Source organism: Pelodiscus sinensis, chromosome 30 (genome assembly GCF_049634645.1).
Source record: "Pelodiscus sinensis isolate JC-2024 chromosome 30, ASM4963464v1, whole genome shotgun sequence".
Classification (NCBI taxonomy): Eukaryota; Metazoa; Chordata; order Testudines; family Trionychidae; genus Pelodiscus; species Pelodiscus sinensis.
In genome coordinates this window covers 3,024,161-3,043,823 of record NC_134740.1, presented here as the reverse complement: position 1 = coordinate 3,043,823, position 19,663 = coordinate 3,024,161, and the positions used below count along the sequence as shown (strand labels likewise).

General features: G+C 47.5%; 3 protein-coding genes across 3 annotated transcripts; all 3 read left to right on the top strand.

Moving 5' to 3' along the window:
• The first annotated feature begins 2,140 nt into the window (after window positions 1-2,140).
• Window positions 2,141-3,103, top strand: LOC102444139 (olfactory receptor 6B1-like). Its single transcript, XM_006124803.2, has one exon. The coding sequence runs from the start codon at window positions 2,141-2,143 to the stop codon at window positions 3,101-3,103; it is 963 nt and encodes a 320-aa protein (XP_006124865.2).
• A 6,386-nt stretch (window positions 3,104-9,489) lies between these two features.
• On the top strand, window positions 9,490-10,437 carry LOC102443903 (olfactory receptor 12D1-like). The gene has a single exon (XM_006124802.2). The coding sequence runs from the start codon at window positions 9,496-9,498 to the stop codon at window positions 10,435-10,437; it is 942 nt and encodes a 313-aa protein (XP_006124864.2). The 5' UTR covers window positions 9,490-9,495.
• Window positions 10,438-16,427: 5,990 nt separating this feature from the next.
• LOC102453186 (olfactory receptor 12D1-like) lies at window positions 16,428-17,375 on the top strand. Its single transcript, XM_006110491.2, has one exon. The coding sequence runs from the start codon at window positions 16,434-16,436 to the stop codon at window positions 17,373-17,375; it is 942 nt and encodes a 313-aa protein (XP_006110553.2). The 5' UTR covers window positions 16,428-16,433.
• Window positions 17,376-19,663: the final 2,288 nt, after the last annotated feature.

Sequence of the window (19,663 nt, the reverse complement as noted above, 5' to 3'; positions counted from 1 at the left end):
CCTAAATGCCTTCACCAAGGATCAAACTCACAACCACGGGCTCAGCAAGCCAATGCTCAAACCACTGAGCTATCCCTTCCTCCATTGCCCCTTGGTGCTTCTCTTTCCTCATGCATTCAATGATTAAGCTGTTGTGTTACGGCCTATGAGATCTCAGGATGGAAAATGGTCTGTTAGAATTAGATGTAATTACAGGTTGGACCTCACTGGTCCAGGACTCTCTGGTCCATCTCTGGATGCTGGACCAGGGAGCCCCTGGACCAGACAGCCCTGGGACCCCGGTGACAGCGATAGGAGATGAGAGCCTGAAGAGTGTTGGCCATGAAGCCCCGGCAGCACCAGAGGGGCAGACTTTGGGGGGAGGCAGTCTAGCCTTTGTAGATAACCACTTGTTCATTGTGTCAATATTCAAGTTGATTCGCTTGCAGGGGTTACTTGCTGTTGCTTCCTGGTGTTCCTCATTATCACCCACGAATTAGCTAGCCTCCTAGCTAGGCTATGCAGTCAGCTCGTTAATGGAGCTCTCCCTGTGGGACATCCCTGCCAGCACCATCAGCTGTGGGGTTGCTCCGTTTTAACAAGCAGCACAGGGTGAATTTTAAAGTGATCACCAGCGCGGGGCCCTGGGGATATCCGAGGAACAGAGGCATCTGGGAGGAGGCGGTTTCCCACAATAAAAGATGTAAGAATCAGAAGCAGGGAAGATTCTGGATTTGGCGCCTGGCGGCCGGCTTGGAGGACAGCAGGAAAGAGACCCGATCCCACGACAACATGCCTCCCCGGGAGCAGAGAGGGCAAGAAAGCTGCTGAAACCAGACTCGGTCCCCATCAACGGCGAGGGGGCGGCTTCCTGCTGAGAATTACAAGTGAGTGGGACGCGTCTCAGGACACCTCCGCTTGCACCGTGTCTTCACGCCCGGGGAGTTTTCCCTGAGTCCGGACAGTAGAGCAGGATATGAGGTATTGCGAGAGAAACTGACGGAAGACACAGGAGAGCTGTCTCCCCTGCTCGCCTAGCACTAATCCCTCTAATCCCTTGTATCTATCCCTCACTTAAACCTCTTACATAGTCTCTGTCTTTTTAGCGATCCCCCTGCCGAACAAATCTCTTCATCTTTCTGCTTACAGATCTATCTATCTATCTATCCCCACACACCCCCTCTATCTATCTATCCCCACACGCCCCCTCTATCTATCTATCCCCACACGCCCCCTCTATCTATCTATCTATCTATCTATCTATCTATCTCCACACACCCCCTCTATCTATCTATCTATCTACCTACTTACAGCTCTATTTCTATATTTCAAAGGAGTAGACATGCTGGTTTGTACCCACAAAGAAAACCCAGAAGTCCTGTGTCTCCTTAAAGACAAACAGGGTCATTTGGGCATCTGCTTTTGTGACCGTTTCAGGACACATCCTCGAAAGCTTATGCATCCCTTAAGCCGAGGGTGGCTCCTATTGGTCAGCATCCAGACTCAGTAAGTAAGAACGCTAGAATGTGACAGTGATTTGTGACTGAAGAAACTGATGAAAGAAGAGAAGTAAGATCTCACCTACCAATATCTGTAATCAGTGTTTTATTTGTGCCCCTAATCACTTCTGTCCTTCTCTCATGCCTCCTACACACTCTCTCTACCTGTCTTTTGGTCTTTTCCTCTGCCAAACCTCTTTCACATCACTCTATCTTTCTTCTTGGACAGCTATGAAACTATTGCTTTCCTGGAGAATGCATTTTAACCATATACAATGTGGACATGCGTTAGCGTGTGTCTATAATGGACACTTGACAAGATGGTCTCACGGTACCATTTTGGCTTGTAAACCCATAAACCAATGAATGAAAGATGTTGAGAACAGGTGTAGGAAGTAGTAATTCATTGTATTGTTTTTGGAATGGGTTGGAACTCTTGAGTGGGAAATCTCTCTTCCTTGATCTAGTGGGAAATCTCTCTTCCTTGATCTAGGCAACACTTGTATGAGAAGCAGTCCCTTGGATGAGAAGGAATATAAACCTTGATCTTAGGTGCCACTGAATTTGTAAGGAACTGAAAGGAGGGAAACCAATGTGTTGTTCACTCCACTTCTTAACCAATCCCAACTTTTGCTCAATCCCTAGTTGCATCACCACGGAGGATGAAGAAAAAAGAAGGGGAAAATCAAACGTCCATCACAGAATTCATCCTGCTGGGATTCGGGGATCTCCCTGGACTGCAGATCCTGTTCTTCCTGCTGTTTCTAGGGATCTACCTACTCACCATGGTTGCGAACACTCTTATTGTTGTGCTAGTGGTGGCCGATCGGCACCTTCACACCCCCATGTACTTCTTCCTGGGGAATTTGTCATGCTTGGAGATTGGCTACAGCTCCACCATTCTTCCCAGGATACTGGACAGTTTCTTGACTGGAAGCAGAACCGTTTCCGTTACTAGCTGCATGGTTCAGTTTTATTGGTTTGGTGTCCTATTGACAGTGGAGTGCTATCTCCTCGCATCAATGTCTTACGATCGATACCTAGCGATCTGTAAGCCCCTACACTACGCAACCCTGATGAATGGGAAGTTCTGTATCCAGCTAGCCGCTGGGTCATGGCTCAGTTCATTCTTCATTCTTGCGATAATAATCTATTTGGTGTCACAACTAGCGTTCTGTGGGCCTCATGAAATTGACCATTTCTTCTGCGACCTCACCCAAATGATTGAACGCTCCTGCAGTGACACCACTGTGGTGAACCTTGCCACCCTCATATTCTCCTCCACAAACATCATTGTCCCATTTCTTTTGACTCTGAGCTCGTATATTTGTATCATCTCCACCATCCTGAGAATCTCTTCCACCACAGGCAAGCAAAAGGCCTTTTCCACCTGCTCCTCTCATCTCATTGTGGTTACAATTTACTACGGGACTCTAATAGCCATCTACATGTTACCCAACACGGGTGCCCTCAGAATCCTTAATAAATTTGTTTCTGTCTTTTATACAGTCCTGACTCCCCTGATCAACCCCCTCATCTACAGCCTGAGAAACCAAGAAGTCAAGGAAGCCCTGAAGAGAACTCTGCCGAAATGTCGCATAGACCCATCAATTCAGAGAAATTGATAGAAACGGGGATCTATCCACGCATGGGTCAGAAAGGGACTGTCCAATTTCTCCGAGTTCTCATGGCTCAAAGTGATAGGGAAAAAAGATCTGTCCTATCACTCATGGATCAAAGTGATAGAAAAAAGATAGAGTTGAACCTCTCTAGTCTGGCACCCTCGGGAGAATTTTCCAGACCATGGGAGGTCAATATTGTGTAGCAGCATTGTCAACACTTCCACTGCTTAGTGGTCTCTGAGAAGACATTTGTGGGTCCATTAGAGCTAAATAACAGCACAGAACACTGAGAGCCAGAACTAGTGGCTGTAAACAAACTTTATCGGATCATGGGAAACTTGGCCATGCCCACGAAAAGCAGACTTCCAACTAACTCAAATCATTCCGGATGTTTCTGGACCAAAGAATTCTGGACTAGAGAGGTTCAACCTGTACTTAGGATATTTAGAGTTGTCTCTCCTGTTCGTGTGCATTTGTTTAAGTAAAACTAGATCCTACATGGAAGTAAATTGTCATAGATGCATTGATTTCAGTGGCGAGATTAAATTTGAACCAGAGGACGCTCTGTCTCAGAATATATTTCCAAAATTGCCTTCCTGAGTTCCAGCCGTCTTTATGACAATGAAAAACACTGGTAGGATCGTGATGGGAAATCAAGGCTTTACTTATTCCCGCCCCTCCAATATTATTTCAGTCTTTGTAACACTAGTTGGGTTCTGGTAGGGAAAGAGAAACAGGAAGAGAGGAAAAAATTAATCATCCTAGTGTGACTGGGAGAAAAGTTAAAGGGTCACCCTTTCAGAAATCCACTTTCCTGGCAGAAAATGAAACCAAGAGTCAATTGTACAGCTGACCCACTCAAAAGACGTATTCAATTGTGATATAATAGGTTGAAATCTTTTTTTTTTTTTGCTTTTTTTTGTCATATATATATATGTAAGAAGATTTATATGGATTAGCTGGAGGGTTGTGACCAATGAGAAATCATTCTTCCATTCTACTCTGCGCCAATTAGGCCTCGATTGGAGTGTTACATCCAATTCTGGGCACCACATTTCAAGACAGATGTGGAGAAATTGGAGAAGGTCTGGAGAAGAGCAAAAAAAAAAAAGGATTAAAGGTCTAGAAAACATGAGCTAAGAGGGAAGACTGAAAGAATTGGGCTTGTTTAGTTTGGAAAAGAGAAGACTGAGAGGGGACATGATAGTGCTTTTCAAGTATCTAAAAGGGTGTCACAGGGAGGAGGGAGAAAAATTGTTCTCCTTGGCTTCTGAGGATGGGACAAGAAGCAATGGGCTTAAATTGCAGCAAGGGAGGTTTAGACTGGATATTAGGAAAAAGTTCCTAACTGTCGGGGGGTTAAACCCTGGAATAAATTGCCCAGGGGAGTTGTGGAATCTCCATCTCTGGAGATATTTAAGAGCAGGTTGGACAGACACCTGCCAGGGACGATCTAGAAGGTGCTTGGTCCTGCCATGAGTGCAGGGGACTGGACTTGATGACCTCTCAAAGTCCTTCCCAGTTCTAGTGTTCTATGATTTACCCAGCATCACACAGGTGTATAACTGAATTAATGTATGGAGGGGTTTTGGTAAATAAAAAATATGAGAGGGTCCAGATTTCATGTCAATTACTGCTCTGGAGTGGGGCTGGGAAGGGGGGATTCAGTCTTCAGACTGCCCCAGGGAGAAAGGGCCACCCCAACCTTCTCTCTCCACTGCCACTTGGGGCCAGGTGAGAAGCACCTCCCCATGGCCACTGCAGGCTGCTCCAGCAGATACAGCCAGAGATCGGGGGCATGTATCCTAGCTAGGACAGGTCCAAGTTTGTCTGCTCCCTGGTCTCCCAAGACAGAGTAAGGAATGCAGCAAACCCTGCTCCAACTCCTCCTGAGAGTCATACATTTTAAAGAGATCTGAGCGTGCTTGTTTAGGGAAAATATTTGCAAGTCATTTGCTCCAGTATTTTCGCTCTCTCTCTCTCCCCTGGGAAACCTTAGCTTGTTTGTTTTCGAGCCTGCAACACGCAAGGAGGTTTTCCCAGGAGCACCGTCGGACACAAGCAAATTTTCCTGGCTGGCTGTCCACAAGGGTGTTTCATTGTGTGGGACTCATAAAAAGGAGTTGCAGATGCACAGCCCTTAAGCTTTTCCGAGGAACCAGATACTCGGAATTTTTCCTCACGGTGGCCTTTGTCCACAGTCTGGGTCGTGAGCTTCAAGAAGAAACCAAATGACTCTTGTGTGATTTGGAACCCAGGAGTTGATAACGGTCAACTCTCTTTTATCTTCAGGTAAAGACTTAGTGGGTTCCCATATTTTGAAATCACTATTATTTCTTATGATCTTTCCTCATTAATTATTGTTTTCCTCTCCACTTTCAACCTCTGCATTTGGGCGTATGGAGGATTGGAAGCGACTATTTCATCTTGCAAAAGCAACTAGGCCGTGAGGCAGAGGGGCAAAGAGAGAAGACAGGCTGGTCTCCATTCAGTCACTTCCCACACCTAGAATACGGCCCTAGATCTGTTCCCCGATCTCACACCTACCAGACTTCTTGTAAGAACAACGAGAGGTCCTTCTAGACTAACAAAAATATATCTAGTATCATGAGCTTTTGTGGGCACAGCCCACTTCTTCGGATGATCTGGGGTGGAAAAAAATGGCGACCCAGAATTTACTGCAGAAAAAGAAGGGAGAGGGGGGGAAAGTGCCCATCAATTAGCTAATTGGAGTGGGCTGGAACTCCAGACTTGGCTTTTGATGTCAATGTTAAATGTAAGGATGGCTGGTTTTATACTGGGACATCCAGTTAATGTCTTTGGGTACATCTAGACTTCAGGAGGTCTAGACTGGAGGTATCCTGGAAAAGCTACTCCACATCCGAGAAACGCGTCCGCTTTTCCAAAAAAAATTCAGAAATGGGGTTGTGTTCTTTCGTCATCCCTGTAACACTCATTGAATGAGGTGGAAGGAATGGAGAAAGAGGAGGTTTTCCCACAATTTGGCCCTGTGTAGATGGGTCAAATTTTGGAAAAGCCTCTTCTGAATTTGTGTGTCTTTTCTGACTTTTCTTTCTAGTGTAGACGCCGCCTTAGTTCAACTCCAGGGGAACAGAGTCATCTTTTCACATGAAGGTCAATTCCACGTTCTTTCTCTGTACTGGGCAGGTGAAATTCCTTTGTAGAAGAACGGCTACTTTTAGATCCAGGTTCTAAATCAATGACTGAGTGCCCAGGCAGGTAAAAATGTCCCGTATAGGTTTCCGGGTGTTCCCATTTCTGACGTCTTGTGTCCTTTGTTGCAGAGACTTTCCAGTTCGGCCAATGTCCATGCCAAAGGGGCATGGCTAGCACTTGATAGCATATAGTGGATGTGCAGTGGTATGAAACTCTGATGTGGTTAGGTCCTGTGACGTTGTCGCTTGTATAGATGTGTGAGCAGAGTTGGCTTATGGCAGGGGTAAGTTGTGGGGTGAGTATGGCTGAGGTGTGACATGTGTTTCCTAGAAAGGATTTGCTTCAGGTTGAGGGGCTGTCTCTAGACAAGGATTGGCCGGCCCCCCAAGGTCCGTGAGAATGAGGGACCATTTCCCACAATAGGTTGTAGATTGTCCGTGATGCGCTGGAGGAGGTTAAGCTGCGGAATGCTGTTGTGATGCAGTTTGTTGTACAGTTTCAGGAGCGTGTTTCAGAGCTCCGGGTTTGGGGCTGCACCGCATGATGATGTATGAAGTGGGGCTCTTCCATTTGGGTTACACAAAAGAACAGCATCAAAGTCGCAACGTCCAACACAACGCGTGGTGGGTGGGAAAGGCCAGGTGGGGGGGAATAGCTCCTGCCCTATGTTAATTCCATCCCCCATGCATCAGGCCACATCCTTTTGTTGATCGAATCCCCTGCTATTTCCTTCCAAGATTGAGGTGTATTCTTCGGGGCATTGGATGTAGGAGTAAAGGATAGATTTATGACTGTCTGGACAGCTAACTCTACTGCTCAAAAGTGCACCCAATTTCAGGGTTGAGGACACATTTTCAAGAGATAGGGCAGTTGCTTGGTGGACCCCAGAAGGTGCATGGCTTGAGGTGGACTTTTGCCTCCCATCCCCTCGGCAGTCCCGCATGGCTTACAAACAGACCGAAATCAGCCTGTATCAATGGGCCACGTTCTTCATTATTTACAACTTTCCTTTCAATGCACTGAACTCTCAAATTCATTAGCCTGATCACGAGAGGCCTCGTTTCTTTGGTGAGTTTATTGTCCTGTGTGGACTTACATTTAAAAAGTGCTTTGTCCTTCAACTGAATCAGATGGCTGAAGGGATCACAGTCTCTTTGTCAACCTGTGGAACTCCTTGCCAGAGGGGGCTGTGAAGGTTAGGACTATAACAGAGTTTAAAGAGAAGCTAGACAATTTCATGGAGGTTAGGTCCATAAAAGGCTATTAGCCAGGGGATAGACATGGTGTCCCTGGCCTCTGTTTGTCAGAGGCTGGAGAAAAATGGCAGGAGACAAATCGCTTGATCATTGTCTTCGTTCCACCCTCTCTGGGGCACCTGGTGCTGGCCGCTGCCAGCAGACAGGCAACTGGGCTAGATGGGCCTTTGGTCTGACCCAGAACGGCCGTTTTTATGTTCTTATGTTTCTCTCGTGGAATGCTCGTATCTGTTTTAGCCTCTGTTTAACTTGTCATTACGAGTATAGTCCAGGTGTCCAGGGAAAAGATCCTCCCAATTAATGAATGTTTTTCCAAATGAGTGTCGTAGAGAAAACCAGATGGCTGTGAAGAGATATTTGCAATTGCGTGGGGAAGAAAAGAACGACCCAGGGAAATGTATTTTCCACTCATAGACAACGGTGGGTTGGACTCACTGAGAACAGACCTGGTTAGAGATGCATTTTTCCCAACAGTCACGTCAACTGAGAACCATAAGAGAAAGTCTATCGGCCATTGGGAAAGCAGAACACCAGGGGAAATGCAGCTTGGCAAAGGATTCCCCTCCTCCTCCCATTTGCCCTCAGCAAGCAAAGAGGGTTGGAAACAGAGCTTGGGTTAGAACACAGCCAGTATTCCCACGCGGATGGAGATAGGGACCAAAACATCTGCTCTTCACTGACTATATGGGATGTCAACATGTCCATGCTTTCTGAATTCTGCACAGGGCAGTATTAATCTTTTTTAAACAGTCATATTGTGACTAATATAATTTAGGCCTGTTATTTGACAACCTTGATTAATAATGGAAGGATCTATCTATCCATCTCTCTATCTATCTAAGGGTGTATCTAAACTACATGCCTCCGTCGATGGAGGCATGTAGATTAGACCAACCAGTAGAGGGAATGAAGCCGCGATTTAAATAATTGTGACTTGATTTAAATTTAAATGGCTGCCCCACTCTGCCGATCAGCTGTTTGTCGGCAGAGCGGGTCAGTCTAGACGTTCCCCTGTCGACAGAAAACCCTTTTGTCGACCGTCCCGTTATGCCTCGTGGGATGAGATTTACCGGGGTGGTCGACAAACAGCTGATCGGCAGAGCGGGGCAGCCATTTAAATTTAAATGAAGCCACGATTATTTAAATCGCGGCTTCATTTCCCTCTGCCGATCTGTCTACTCTACATGCCTCCGTTGACGGAGGCATGTAGTTTAGACACACCCTATCTGTCTGTCTATCCCCATACACCCTATGGCTGCTCCTAAGGTCAAGAGGAACAACTTACCACTGTATCTATACTTATATTTACTTATACACCAGACGGCTTGTTACCCTGTACATTGCTACTGAGTCCCCCAGGCTGCAAGTATGACCAAAAGAAAACACACACACATGCACACACACACACATACACACTCACACATGCACACACACACACACTCACATATTCACACACACACACTTAAGGTGATAGTTTTCTACTCCAGCACAGTCCTCAATCCCACCACGTCGATATCAAGCTAAACCGCATACTGCCCCCCTGAGCTCCCATTATCTAGCCTGTGAAATTGGGCTGTTACCGCAAAGCAGAAATGGGACGTCGTAATCTATAAGAGACGGGTGCTGTGGGAACCTTTGAGGGGTGGTTGCAGTGGGGGAGGTCTAGGTTGGATATTAAGGCAAAGGATTTCCCTAGGCGGGTGGGGAAGCACTGGGACGGGTTCTCTGAGGAGGTGGTGGAATGCCCATTGCAGAGATGTTGAAGTCCCATCTTGACAAAGCTTTTCCTGGGCTGCTTGAGTTGGGATTGGTCTTGGTTTGGGTACGGGGCTGAACTGGATGCCTCCGAAGATTTCGGCCAGCCCTGGGGTTTGATGGTTCTCTAAGGTGTGCAAAGAAACACAGACCGCCGCGATCGCTGCACTGCTTTCCATTCCGCTGACTCTTCCTCCCCCTGCAGGGATGGAGAACCAGACAGAGGTGAGCGAGTTCATCCTACTGGGTCTGACCACACTCCAGGAGCTGCGGGGTTTCTTCTTCGCCCTCTTCCTGGTGCTCTACCTGGCCAGCCTGCTGGGCAATGGTGCCATCCTGGTCGTGGTGATGGCCGAGCCCCAGCTCCACTCCCCCATGTACTTCTTCCTGGGTAACCTCTCCTGCTTGGACATCTTCTACTCAACGGTCACCATGCCCAAGTTGCTGGCTGGATTCCTCTCTGGGCACCAGACCATCTCCTTCACCAGCTGCCTGGCTCAGCTCCACTTCTTCCACTTCCTGGGCAGCAGCGAGGCCATCCTGCTGGCCGTCATGGCCTACGACCGCTACGTGGCCATCTGCAACCCGCTGCGCTACAGGCTGATCATGAACCCACAGGCCTGCCTGCTCCTGGCCACAGCCACCTGGGTCACTGGTTTCCTGCATGCCCTGATGCACACGGTCATGACCTCCCGGTTACACTTCTGTGGCCCCAAGCATGTCCCTCACTTCTTCTGCGACATCAAACCTCTCCTCAGCTTGGCCTGCGGCAACACCCACCTCAACCTAAGCCTCCTCAAGATCGTCACCGGAGGCATCGTGATAGGCCCCTTTCTCCTCACGGTCCTCTCCTATATCTGCATCATCTCCTTCCTTTTCCTGAAGGTGCAGTCGCGGGAGAGCAGGGTGAAGGCCTTCTCCACCCTCTCCTCCCACTTCATGGTGGTGACTTTCCAGTACGTTCCTGTCACCTTCAACTATGTGGTGCCCATTCCAGGGGACTCCCCGGAGAGGGACATGATAGCCACCCTCATGTACACCATTGTCATCTCCGTCCTGAACCCCCTGATCTACACCCTGAGGAACCAGGAGGTCAAAACTGCCCTGAGGAAAGTGCTAGGAAGGAAATTGTTCGTTGGAAGGACATGAATAAACTGAAGGTTGATCCTCTGTCTTTGGGGATGGAGGGTGGCTGTTCTCAGTGGGGGCAGGTGGCAGAACAAGGAGCAATGGTCTCCCATTGCAGTAGGGGAGGTCTAGGTTGGATATTAGGAAAAACTATTTCCCTAGGCGGGTGGGGAAGCACAGGGATGGGTTCCCTAGGGAGGTGGTGGAATCTCCATCCCTAGAGGTGTTGAAGTCCTGGCTTGACAAAGCTCTGGCTGGGATGATTGAGTTGGGTTGGTCCCACTTTGGGCAGGGGGTTGTCCTCAATGCCTCCTGAGGTGTCTGCCAGCCTTAGGATTCTAAGATTCTACATGGTTGACAACAATATCGGGAAATGGAAAATGCATTGTCCTGTCTCACATTGAGTTGGTTGCATACTGGGAGGTGGCATTAGGCACTGGGAAATAGGTTGCAGAGAACATTTCTGAACTGAAGATCGGAGGTTAATCACAGGGAAGACTAAAGTAGGGGAAATCTGATGAGGTTCAACACAGACAAGTGTAGCGTCCTACACTTTGAATGGAAGAATCCCAAGCCCTTCTCCAGGCTGGGGTCTAAATGGCTACGTAGTAGTTTGGCAGAAAAGGACTTAGGGATGACAATGGATGAGAAGCTGGATATCAGCCAACAGGGCGCCCTTGTAGCCAAGAAGGCTGATGGTATATTGGAGTTCATTAGGAGGAGCATTGCCAGTAGATCTAGGGGAATGATTTTCCCCTGTTTATTCGGCACTAGTGGTTCCACATCTGGAGTATTTTGTCCAGTCCTGCTCCCCCCCACTATAGATAGGATGTGGACACATTGGAGAGGGTCTAGCAGAGGGTAACCAAAATTATACCGGGGGTTGGAGCACATGATGTACGAGGAGAAGCTGAGGGATTTGGGCTGATTTAGTCTGCTAAAGAGAAGGGGGGAGGATTTAGAACAGCCTTCAACTTCCTGAAGGGAGGTTCCAAAGAGGATGGAGAGAGGCTGTTCTCAGTGGTGACAGATGGCAGAATGAGGAGCAATGGTCCCAGGTTTTGGGGTAGGGGGTGGTCTAGATTGGATATTAGGAAAAAACATTTCCCTGGGAAGGGGGGAAGAACTGGGATGGGTTCCCTAGGGAGGGGGTGGAATCTTCATCCCTAGAGGTGTTTAAGTCCCGGTTTCACCAAGCCCTGGTTGGATTGATTGAGTTGGGGTTGGTCCTGCCTTGGGCCGGGGCTGGACTTGATGACTCCTGAGGTCTCTGCCAGCTCTAGGATTCTGTGATTCTATTATTCTAAGTCATTTCAAAGACTCGTGGATGTTAAGGTCAGAAGGCATCATTGTGGTCAACTGGTCTGACTTCCTGCATGTTGAAGGGTCACAAACCCTGTAATCGATTTCCAAACTTTGGTAGAGTTTCGGAAACCCACCAACCCCATTTTTCAAACTTCAAGTTACAGAAATATCACCGTTGATGTTCATTGTGCACTGGGCAGCAGAGATTTGATGGTGGAAAACGTGGGAATAAACAATACTTCGGAATTGGATGGGGAATCTTTTTAGTTTGCCACAAGAAATCGAAAATCCATTTGTCAACATTTACCTGAGAACGGCCAGACGGGGTCAGACCAAAGGTCCATCCAGCCCAGCATCTTGTCTGTCAACAGTGGACAATGCCAGGTGCCCCAGAGGGTGTGAACAGAACTGGAAATCATCACATATTCCCTCCCCTGCCATCCATCTCCACACTCGGACAAACAGAGGCTAGGGACACCATTCATGACCCATCCTGGCGAATCTCCATTGATGGACCCAACCTCCATTTTTCAACAGAAAAATGTTACGAAAATAAAGCACAAGTGTTGAGTTCCGGTACTTATCTCTGTTCACAACGGTTGTAGTAGACCATCAACCCCCGTGGCTGGCCCCAACCACCACCAAAGGGTGGCAGACTACTACACTGTGTAATATTAATAGCTGCTAAAGTGTCTAAATCACTTGGGTGCTTTAAATCCCGTTACGGTGCCTATCTGGCACTCGAGGCACCTAAATAACTTTGTAAATCTGTGCCGTGCGCTCTAATCCCAGACTCTGTCCTACCTCAATTATTATCATTCCTGTTGGCCTTAGAGTATTTGGGGTTTTCAAAGAGGCCTAGGAGATTTAGACCCCCATCCCAACTCCTCCTGAGAGTCATACATTTTAAAGAGATCTGAGCGTGCTTGTTTAAGGAAAATATTTGCAAGTCATTTGCTCCAGTATTTTCGCCCTCTATCTCTCCCGGGAAACCTTAGCTTGTTTGTTTTCGAGCCTGCAACACGCAAGGAGGTTTTCCCAGGAGCACCGTCGGACACAAGCAAATTTTCCTGGCTGGTTGTCCACAAGGGTGTTTCATTGTGTGGGACTCATAAAAAGGAGTCGCAGATGCACAGCCCTTAAGCTTTTCCGAGGAATCAGATACTCGGAAATTTTCCTCACGGTGGCCTTTGTCCACAGTCTGGGTCGTGAGCTTCAAGAAGAATCCAAATGACTCTTGTGTGATTTGGAACCAAGGAGTTGATAACGGTCAACTCTCTTTTATCTTCAGGTAAAGACTTAGTGGGTTCCCATATTTTGAAATCACTATTATTTCTTCTGATCTTTCCTCGTTAGTTATTGTTTTCCTCTCCACTTTCAACCTCTGCATTTGGGTGTATGGAGGATTGGAAGCGATTATTTCATCTTGGAAGAGCAACTAGGCCGTGAGGCAGAGGGGCAAAGAGAGAAGACAGGCCCCCGGAAGGTGCATAGCTTGAGGTGGACTTTTGCCCCCCAACCCTTCGGCAGTCCCGCATGACTTACAAACAGACTCAAATCAGCCTGTATCAGTGGGCCATGATCTTCATTATTTAAAATTTTCCTTTCTATGCACTGAACTCTCAAATTCATTAGCCTGCTCACCAGTGGCCTCGTTTCTTTGGTGAGTTTATTGTGCTATGTGGACTTAAATTAAAAAGTGCTTTGTCCTTCAACTGAACCAGATGGCTGAAGGGAAACCTGTCTCTTTGTCAACCTGTGGAACTCCTTGCCAGAGGAGGCTGTGAAGGCTAGGACTATAATAGAGATTAAAGAGAAGCTAAATAATTTCAAGGATATTAGGTCCATAAAAGGCTATTAGCTAGGGGATAGACATGTTGTCCTGGCCTCTGTTTGTCAGAGGCTGGAGATGGATGGCAGGAGAAAAATTGCTTGAACATAGTCTTCGGTCCACCCTCTCTGGGCACTCGGTGCTGGCCACTGTCGGCAGACAGGCTACTGGGTGTTAGCAGACGGTCAGGGCAGAGTGTGTGTATGTGTGTGTGTGTATGTGTGTGTGTGTTACTGAGAAAAGGTTTAACGTTCATGCCTTTACCGCTTGGACCCAGGTCCCATCACGGAGGGCAGCCAACAGGCTAACAGATGCCCTGAGTTATTAGGAAGAGCTTATTACATCTTAGATTCCAGCTGCTAGGATACAAGATTCCTCTGCACCGGGCAGTCTAAGGAAGACTGAGAGATGCCCCAACGGATCTGTCACTTGGGAGTGACACGATCCAAACGCCCAAGCTCCTCCAATACCTGTCCCTTATGACCGGCTGAAGTTCTTTTAAATTGTGCTTGGTTCTGTTACAGCACCTGAAGGAGTCAGGTTAAAACTTAAACAGTTACAGGTTTATTAAAAAGACTTATAAAAGCATATGGTTACAATGGCTATTGCTCTCTTTCTTAACTGCTAGCAAATATAGATTTTAAAAATGGTTACTAAGAAAAGAAAGACAGAAAATAGAAATAATGGTACCAAGTGACAGCTTAATCTTTAAAGAGCTCTAAGTCTATGTGTACACTTAAGACAAAGGACCACATTCAGATACAATTTTTACCCCTTTCTGTGCCTCTCCACTCCAGCGGATCAAGCCAGGGCCGGTCCCTCAATTCCTAGGAAAGACGAATACGAGGTGGGCGTCCCCGTGGAACCTCGGGAGATCAAACACCTAACCCGACCAGCAGATAGATGGTAGATTGACACTCAGAGAAATGCGCTGCTGGACCCATCTTTATACCCCTGGGGGCCCGTATCCTCTTTCTTATCTAAGATGCCAAATTGTACTGGTCTGTTTTTGTGGCGCCAGTTCTTACACGGGAGTTTCAAGTTAATTTACACTTGCAAGAGAGAGAACTAAATTGTGAGTACTAGACATTTTTTTTACTGGGCGAGAGATTGCTCCTCCCGCGGACGGCTGTGTGTTCGTATCAATATGGGTTTTAATTAAGGGCACTCCTCGGCAGCCTCATGGTCAGCAATTGGCGTATCTCTGTTTACAGCCATTCACGGTCACAGCAGCCTGCATATCCTGAGCCTCCACCTCCAAGGCTTTTACTGCTATGTGTGCCCTGTATGCTCCAGGCAAGAAAAGACGGATGTTACAGGGGAGTTCCTGTCTGGCTACATGGGCTAGATGGACCTTTGGTCTGACCCAGTACGGTCGTTCTTATGTTCTTATGTCTCTCTCGTGGAATGCACGTTTTTGCCTCTATTTACCTTGTCATAACAAGTATAGTCCAGGTATCCAGGGAAAAGATCCTCCCAATTAATGAATGTGTTTCCAAATGGATGTCTTAGATAAAACCAGATGGCTGTGAAGAGATATTTGCAATTGCGTGGGGAAGGAAAGAACGACCCATGGAAATGTATTTTCCACTCGTTGACAATGGTGGGTTGGAATCATTGAGAACAGACGTCGTTAGAGATGCATTTTCCCCAACCGTCACGTCAACTGAGAACCATAATGGAGAGTCTGTCGGCCATTGGGAAAGCAGAACACCAGGGGAAATGCAGCTTGGCAAAGGATTCCCCCTTCCACATTTGCCCTCAGCAAGCAAAGAGGGTTGGAAACAGAGCTCGGGTTAGAACACAGCCAGGATTCCCACGGGGATGGAGATAGGGACCAAAACACCTGCTGTTCACTGACTATATGGGATGGCAACATGTCCGTGCTTTCTGAATTCTGCAAGGGCAGTATTAATCTTTGTTAAACAGTCATATTGTGACTAATATAATTTAGGCCTGTTATTTGACAACCTTGATTCATTATGGAAGGATCTATCTATCTATCTATCCCCACAGACCCCCTCTATCTATCTATCTATCCCCACAGACCCCCTCTATCTATCTATCTATCTATCTATCTATCTATCTATCCCCACAGACCCCCTCTATCTATCTACCTATCTATCCCCACAGACCCCCTCTATCTATCTATCTATCTATCTATCTATCTATCTATCTATCTATCTATCTATCTATCCCCATACACCCTATGGCTGCTCCTCAGGCCAAGAGGAGCAACTTAGCACTGTATCTATACTTATATTTACTTATACACCAGACGGCTTATTCTCCTATACATTGCTACTGAGTCCCCCAGGCTGTAACTATGACCAAAAGAAAACACACACACATGCACATACACACTCACATGTTCACACATAGTCACTTAGGGTGATAGTTTTCTACTCTAGCACAGTCCTGAATCCCACCACGTCGATATCAAGCTAAACCGCATACTGCCCCCCTGAGCTCCCATTATCTAGCCTGTGAAATTGGGCTGTTACCGCAAAGCAGAAATGGGACGTCGTAATCTATAAGAGACGGGTGCTGCGGGAACGTTTGAGGGATGGTTGCAGTGGGGGAGGTCTAGGTTGGATATTAAGACAAAGGATTTCCCTAGGCGGGTGGGGAAGCACTGGGATGGGTTCCCTAAAGAGGTGGTGGAATCCCCATCGCAGAGGTGTTGAAGTCCCATCTTGACAAAGCTTTTCCTGGGATGGTTGAGTTGGGTCTTGGTTTGGGTAGGGGGCTGGACTCGATGCCTCCCAAGATCTCGGCCATCCCTGGGGTTCAATGGTTCACTGAGGTGTGCTGAGAAACACAGGCCGCCACGATCGCTGCATTGCTTTACATTCCGCCATCTCTTCCTCCCCCTGCAGGGATGGAGAACCAGACGGAGGTGAGCGAGTTCATCCTACTGGGTCTGACCACAGTCCAGGAGCTGCGGGGTTTCCTCTTCGCCCTCTTCCTGGTGCTCTACCTGGCCAGCCTGCTGGGCAATGGTGCCATCCTGGTCGTGGTGATGGCCGAGCCCCAGCTCCACTCCCCCATGTACTTCTTCCTGGGTAACCTCTCCTGCTTTGACATCTTCTACTCAACGGTCACCATGCCCAAGTTGCTGGCTGGATTCCTCTCTGGGCACCAGACCATCTCCTACACCAGCTGCCTGGCCCAGCTCCACTTCTTCCACTTCCTGGGCAGCAGCGAGGGCATCCTGTTGTCCGTCATGGCCTATGACCGCTACGTGGCCATCTGCAACCCGCTGCGCTACAGGCTGGTCATGAACCCACAGGCCTGTCTGCTCCTGGCTACAGCCACCTGGGTCACTGGCTTCCTGCACGCCCTGATGCACACGGTCATGACCTCCCGGCTGCACTTCTGCGGCCCCAACCATGTCCCTCACTTCTTCTGTGACATCAAACCTCTCCTCAACTTGGCCTGTGGCACCACCCGCCTCAACCTGAGCCTCCTCAATATCGTCACCGGAGGCATCGTGATAGGCCCCTTCATCCTCACGCTCTTTTCCTACCTCTACATCATCTCCTTCCTTTTCCTGAAGGTGCAGTCACGGGAGAGCAGGGTGAAGGCCTTCTCCACCCTCTCCTCCCACTTCATGGTGGTGACTTTCCAGTACGTTCCTACCACCTTCAACTATGTGATGCCTATTCTAGGGGACTCCCCAGAGAGGGACATGATAGCCACCCTCATGTACAACACCGTCACCTCCGTCCTGAACCCCCTGATCTACACCCTGAGGAACCAGGAGGTCAAAACTGCCCTGAGGAAAGTGCTAGGAAGGAAATTGCTCTTTGGAAGGACATGAATAAACTGAAGGTTGATCGTTTTTGTCTAGAGAGAGGCTGTTCTCAGTGGGGGCAGATGGCAGAATGAGGAGCAACGGGCTCACATTGCAGTGGGGGAAGTCTAGGTTGGATATTAATAAAAACGATTTCCCTAGGCGGGCAGTGAAGCACTGGGATGGGTTCCCTAGGGAGGGGGTGGAATCTCCATCTCTAGAGGTGTTTTAATCCCAGCTTGACAAAGCCCTGGCTGGGAAGATTGAGTTGGGGTTGGTCCTGCTTTGGGAAGGTGGCTGGAGTCAATGGCTCCTGAGGTCTCTTCCAGCTCTAGGATACTGTGATTCTATGATTTATGGACTTCAAGGTCAGAACTGACCATTGGGGTCAACTGGTCTGACCTCCTGCATGTTGAAGGGTCACAAACCCTCATTCCTGTAATCGATTTCCAACCTCTGGTAGAGTTTCAGAAACCCACCAGCCACGTTTTAAAAACATTAAGTTACAGAGAATTCACCCTGGATGTGTGTTGTGCACTGGGCAGCAGAGATTTGACGGTAGAGTGTAAAACGTGGGAATAAACAGTACTTTGAAATTGGATGGGGAATCTGTTTAGTTTGCCAAAAGAATTTGAAAATCCATTTGTCAACATTTACATGAGAATGGCCAGACCACAGGCCCATCCAGCCCAGCATCTTGTCTGCCAACAGTGACCAATGCCAGGTGCCCTAGAGGGAGTGAACAAAATTGGGAATTCATTACATAATCCCTCCCCTAAATTAGCAGAGATTGCCTATCTCCTAGAACTGGAAGGGACCTTGAAAGGCTATTGAGTTCAGTCCCCTGCCTTCACAGCAGGACCAAGTACCATCCCTGACAATTTTTGCCCCAAATGGGACCCTCAAGGATTGAGCTCACAACTCTGGCTTCAGCAGGCCAATGTTCAAACCACTGAGCTATCCCTCCCCTGCCAACCATCACCACACTCTGACCAACAGACGCTAGGTACACCATTCCTACCTATCCTGGTGAATAGCCGTTGATGGACCTAACCTCCATTTTTCAACAGAAAAATGCTGATAGTTCATGGGAGAAATGAAAACTGCCAACACTGAAAAATGAATACACTCAAGGGTTGTTTTTTTCCCCGTTTCTTGGCTGTTGGTTTCCCAATGGAAAGTTAATTTCCTATTAAGAAAAACAGACCGTTGGCATGTTCATTTTAGTTTTGTCCAAAAAAATATTCCTCAGAAAGGCTTTGACGCTCATTCCGAAGCCCCTACCCTTATCCATTCCAACCTGTTGGTGGAATCTGGGATTTTTCAAAGGTGTCTGGTGAAGCTCAAGATGGGTGTGTCTAGACTACAGGGCTTTGTCGACAAAAGTGGACTTTTGTCGACAAAATTGGACTTTTGTCGACAAAACTATACCTGCGTCCACACTGCCTTTGAGTTATGTCGACGTATGTAAACCTCATTCTACGAGGAATAACGCCTTTTGTCGACAGAGTTCTGTTGATAGAAGGCATTATTGCATCTACACTGTCCTTTGCATCCACTCTGTTATGTCAACAAAGCGGTTTGCTTTCTCAACAGAACAGGCTGTAGTCTAGACGCTCTTTGTCAACAGAAGCTTTGTCGACAGTATCTGTCGACAAAACTTCTGTCGACAAAACCCTGTGGTCTAGACATACCCTATGGGTCAAAATGTGATACTGTTGCCAAAAAAAATATCAAAGATGATGCATTAACAGAAGTGTTGTAAGTAAGATAGGAGAAGTCATTCTCTATGCTGATTAGATATCTGTTGAGGCATTGTATTCAGTTCCGGGCACCACATTTCAGGAAAGATATGGGCATGTTGGAGAAGGTCCAGAGAAGAGCAACAAAAAGGATGAAAGGTTTAGTAAACATTACGTATGAGAGGAGAGTGACCCAGTTGGGTTTCTTTAGTTGAGTCATCAAATTTAAAGCGATCGGAGCACGTTGGCTTAATGAAAATATTTGCACCTCATTTGCTCTTCTTGCTCCAATTTTTTCGCCCTTCATCTCTCCCGGGAAAACTTAGCTCATTTGAACTTCCAATACGCAAGGGGATGAAGGAGTTTGTCCCAGAAGCACTGAAGGATGAAAGCAAATTATCCTTGACGGTTGTCAACAAGACTGTTCCACAGTGTGTGACTCTGATAAAAAGGAGTCTCCAATGTAGAGTTCTCAAGTTTTTCAGAGGAACCAGATGCTCTGAAATTTTCCTCAAATTTGTCCGCGATCTGGGCCATGAGAGTGAAGCTTTGGGAAGAATCCAAATGACTCTT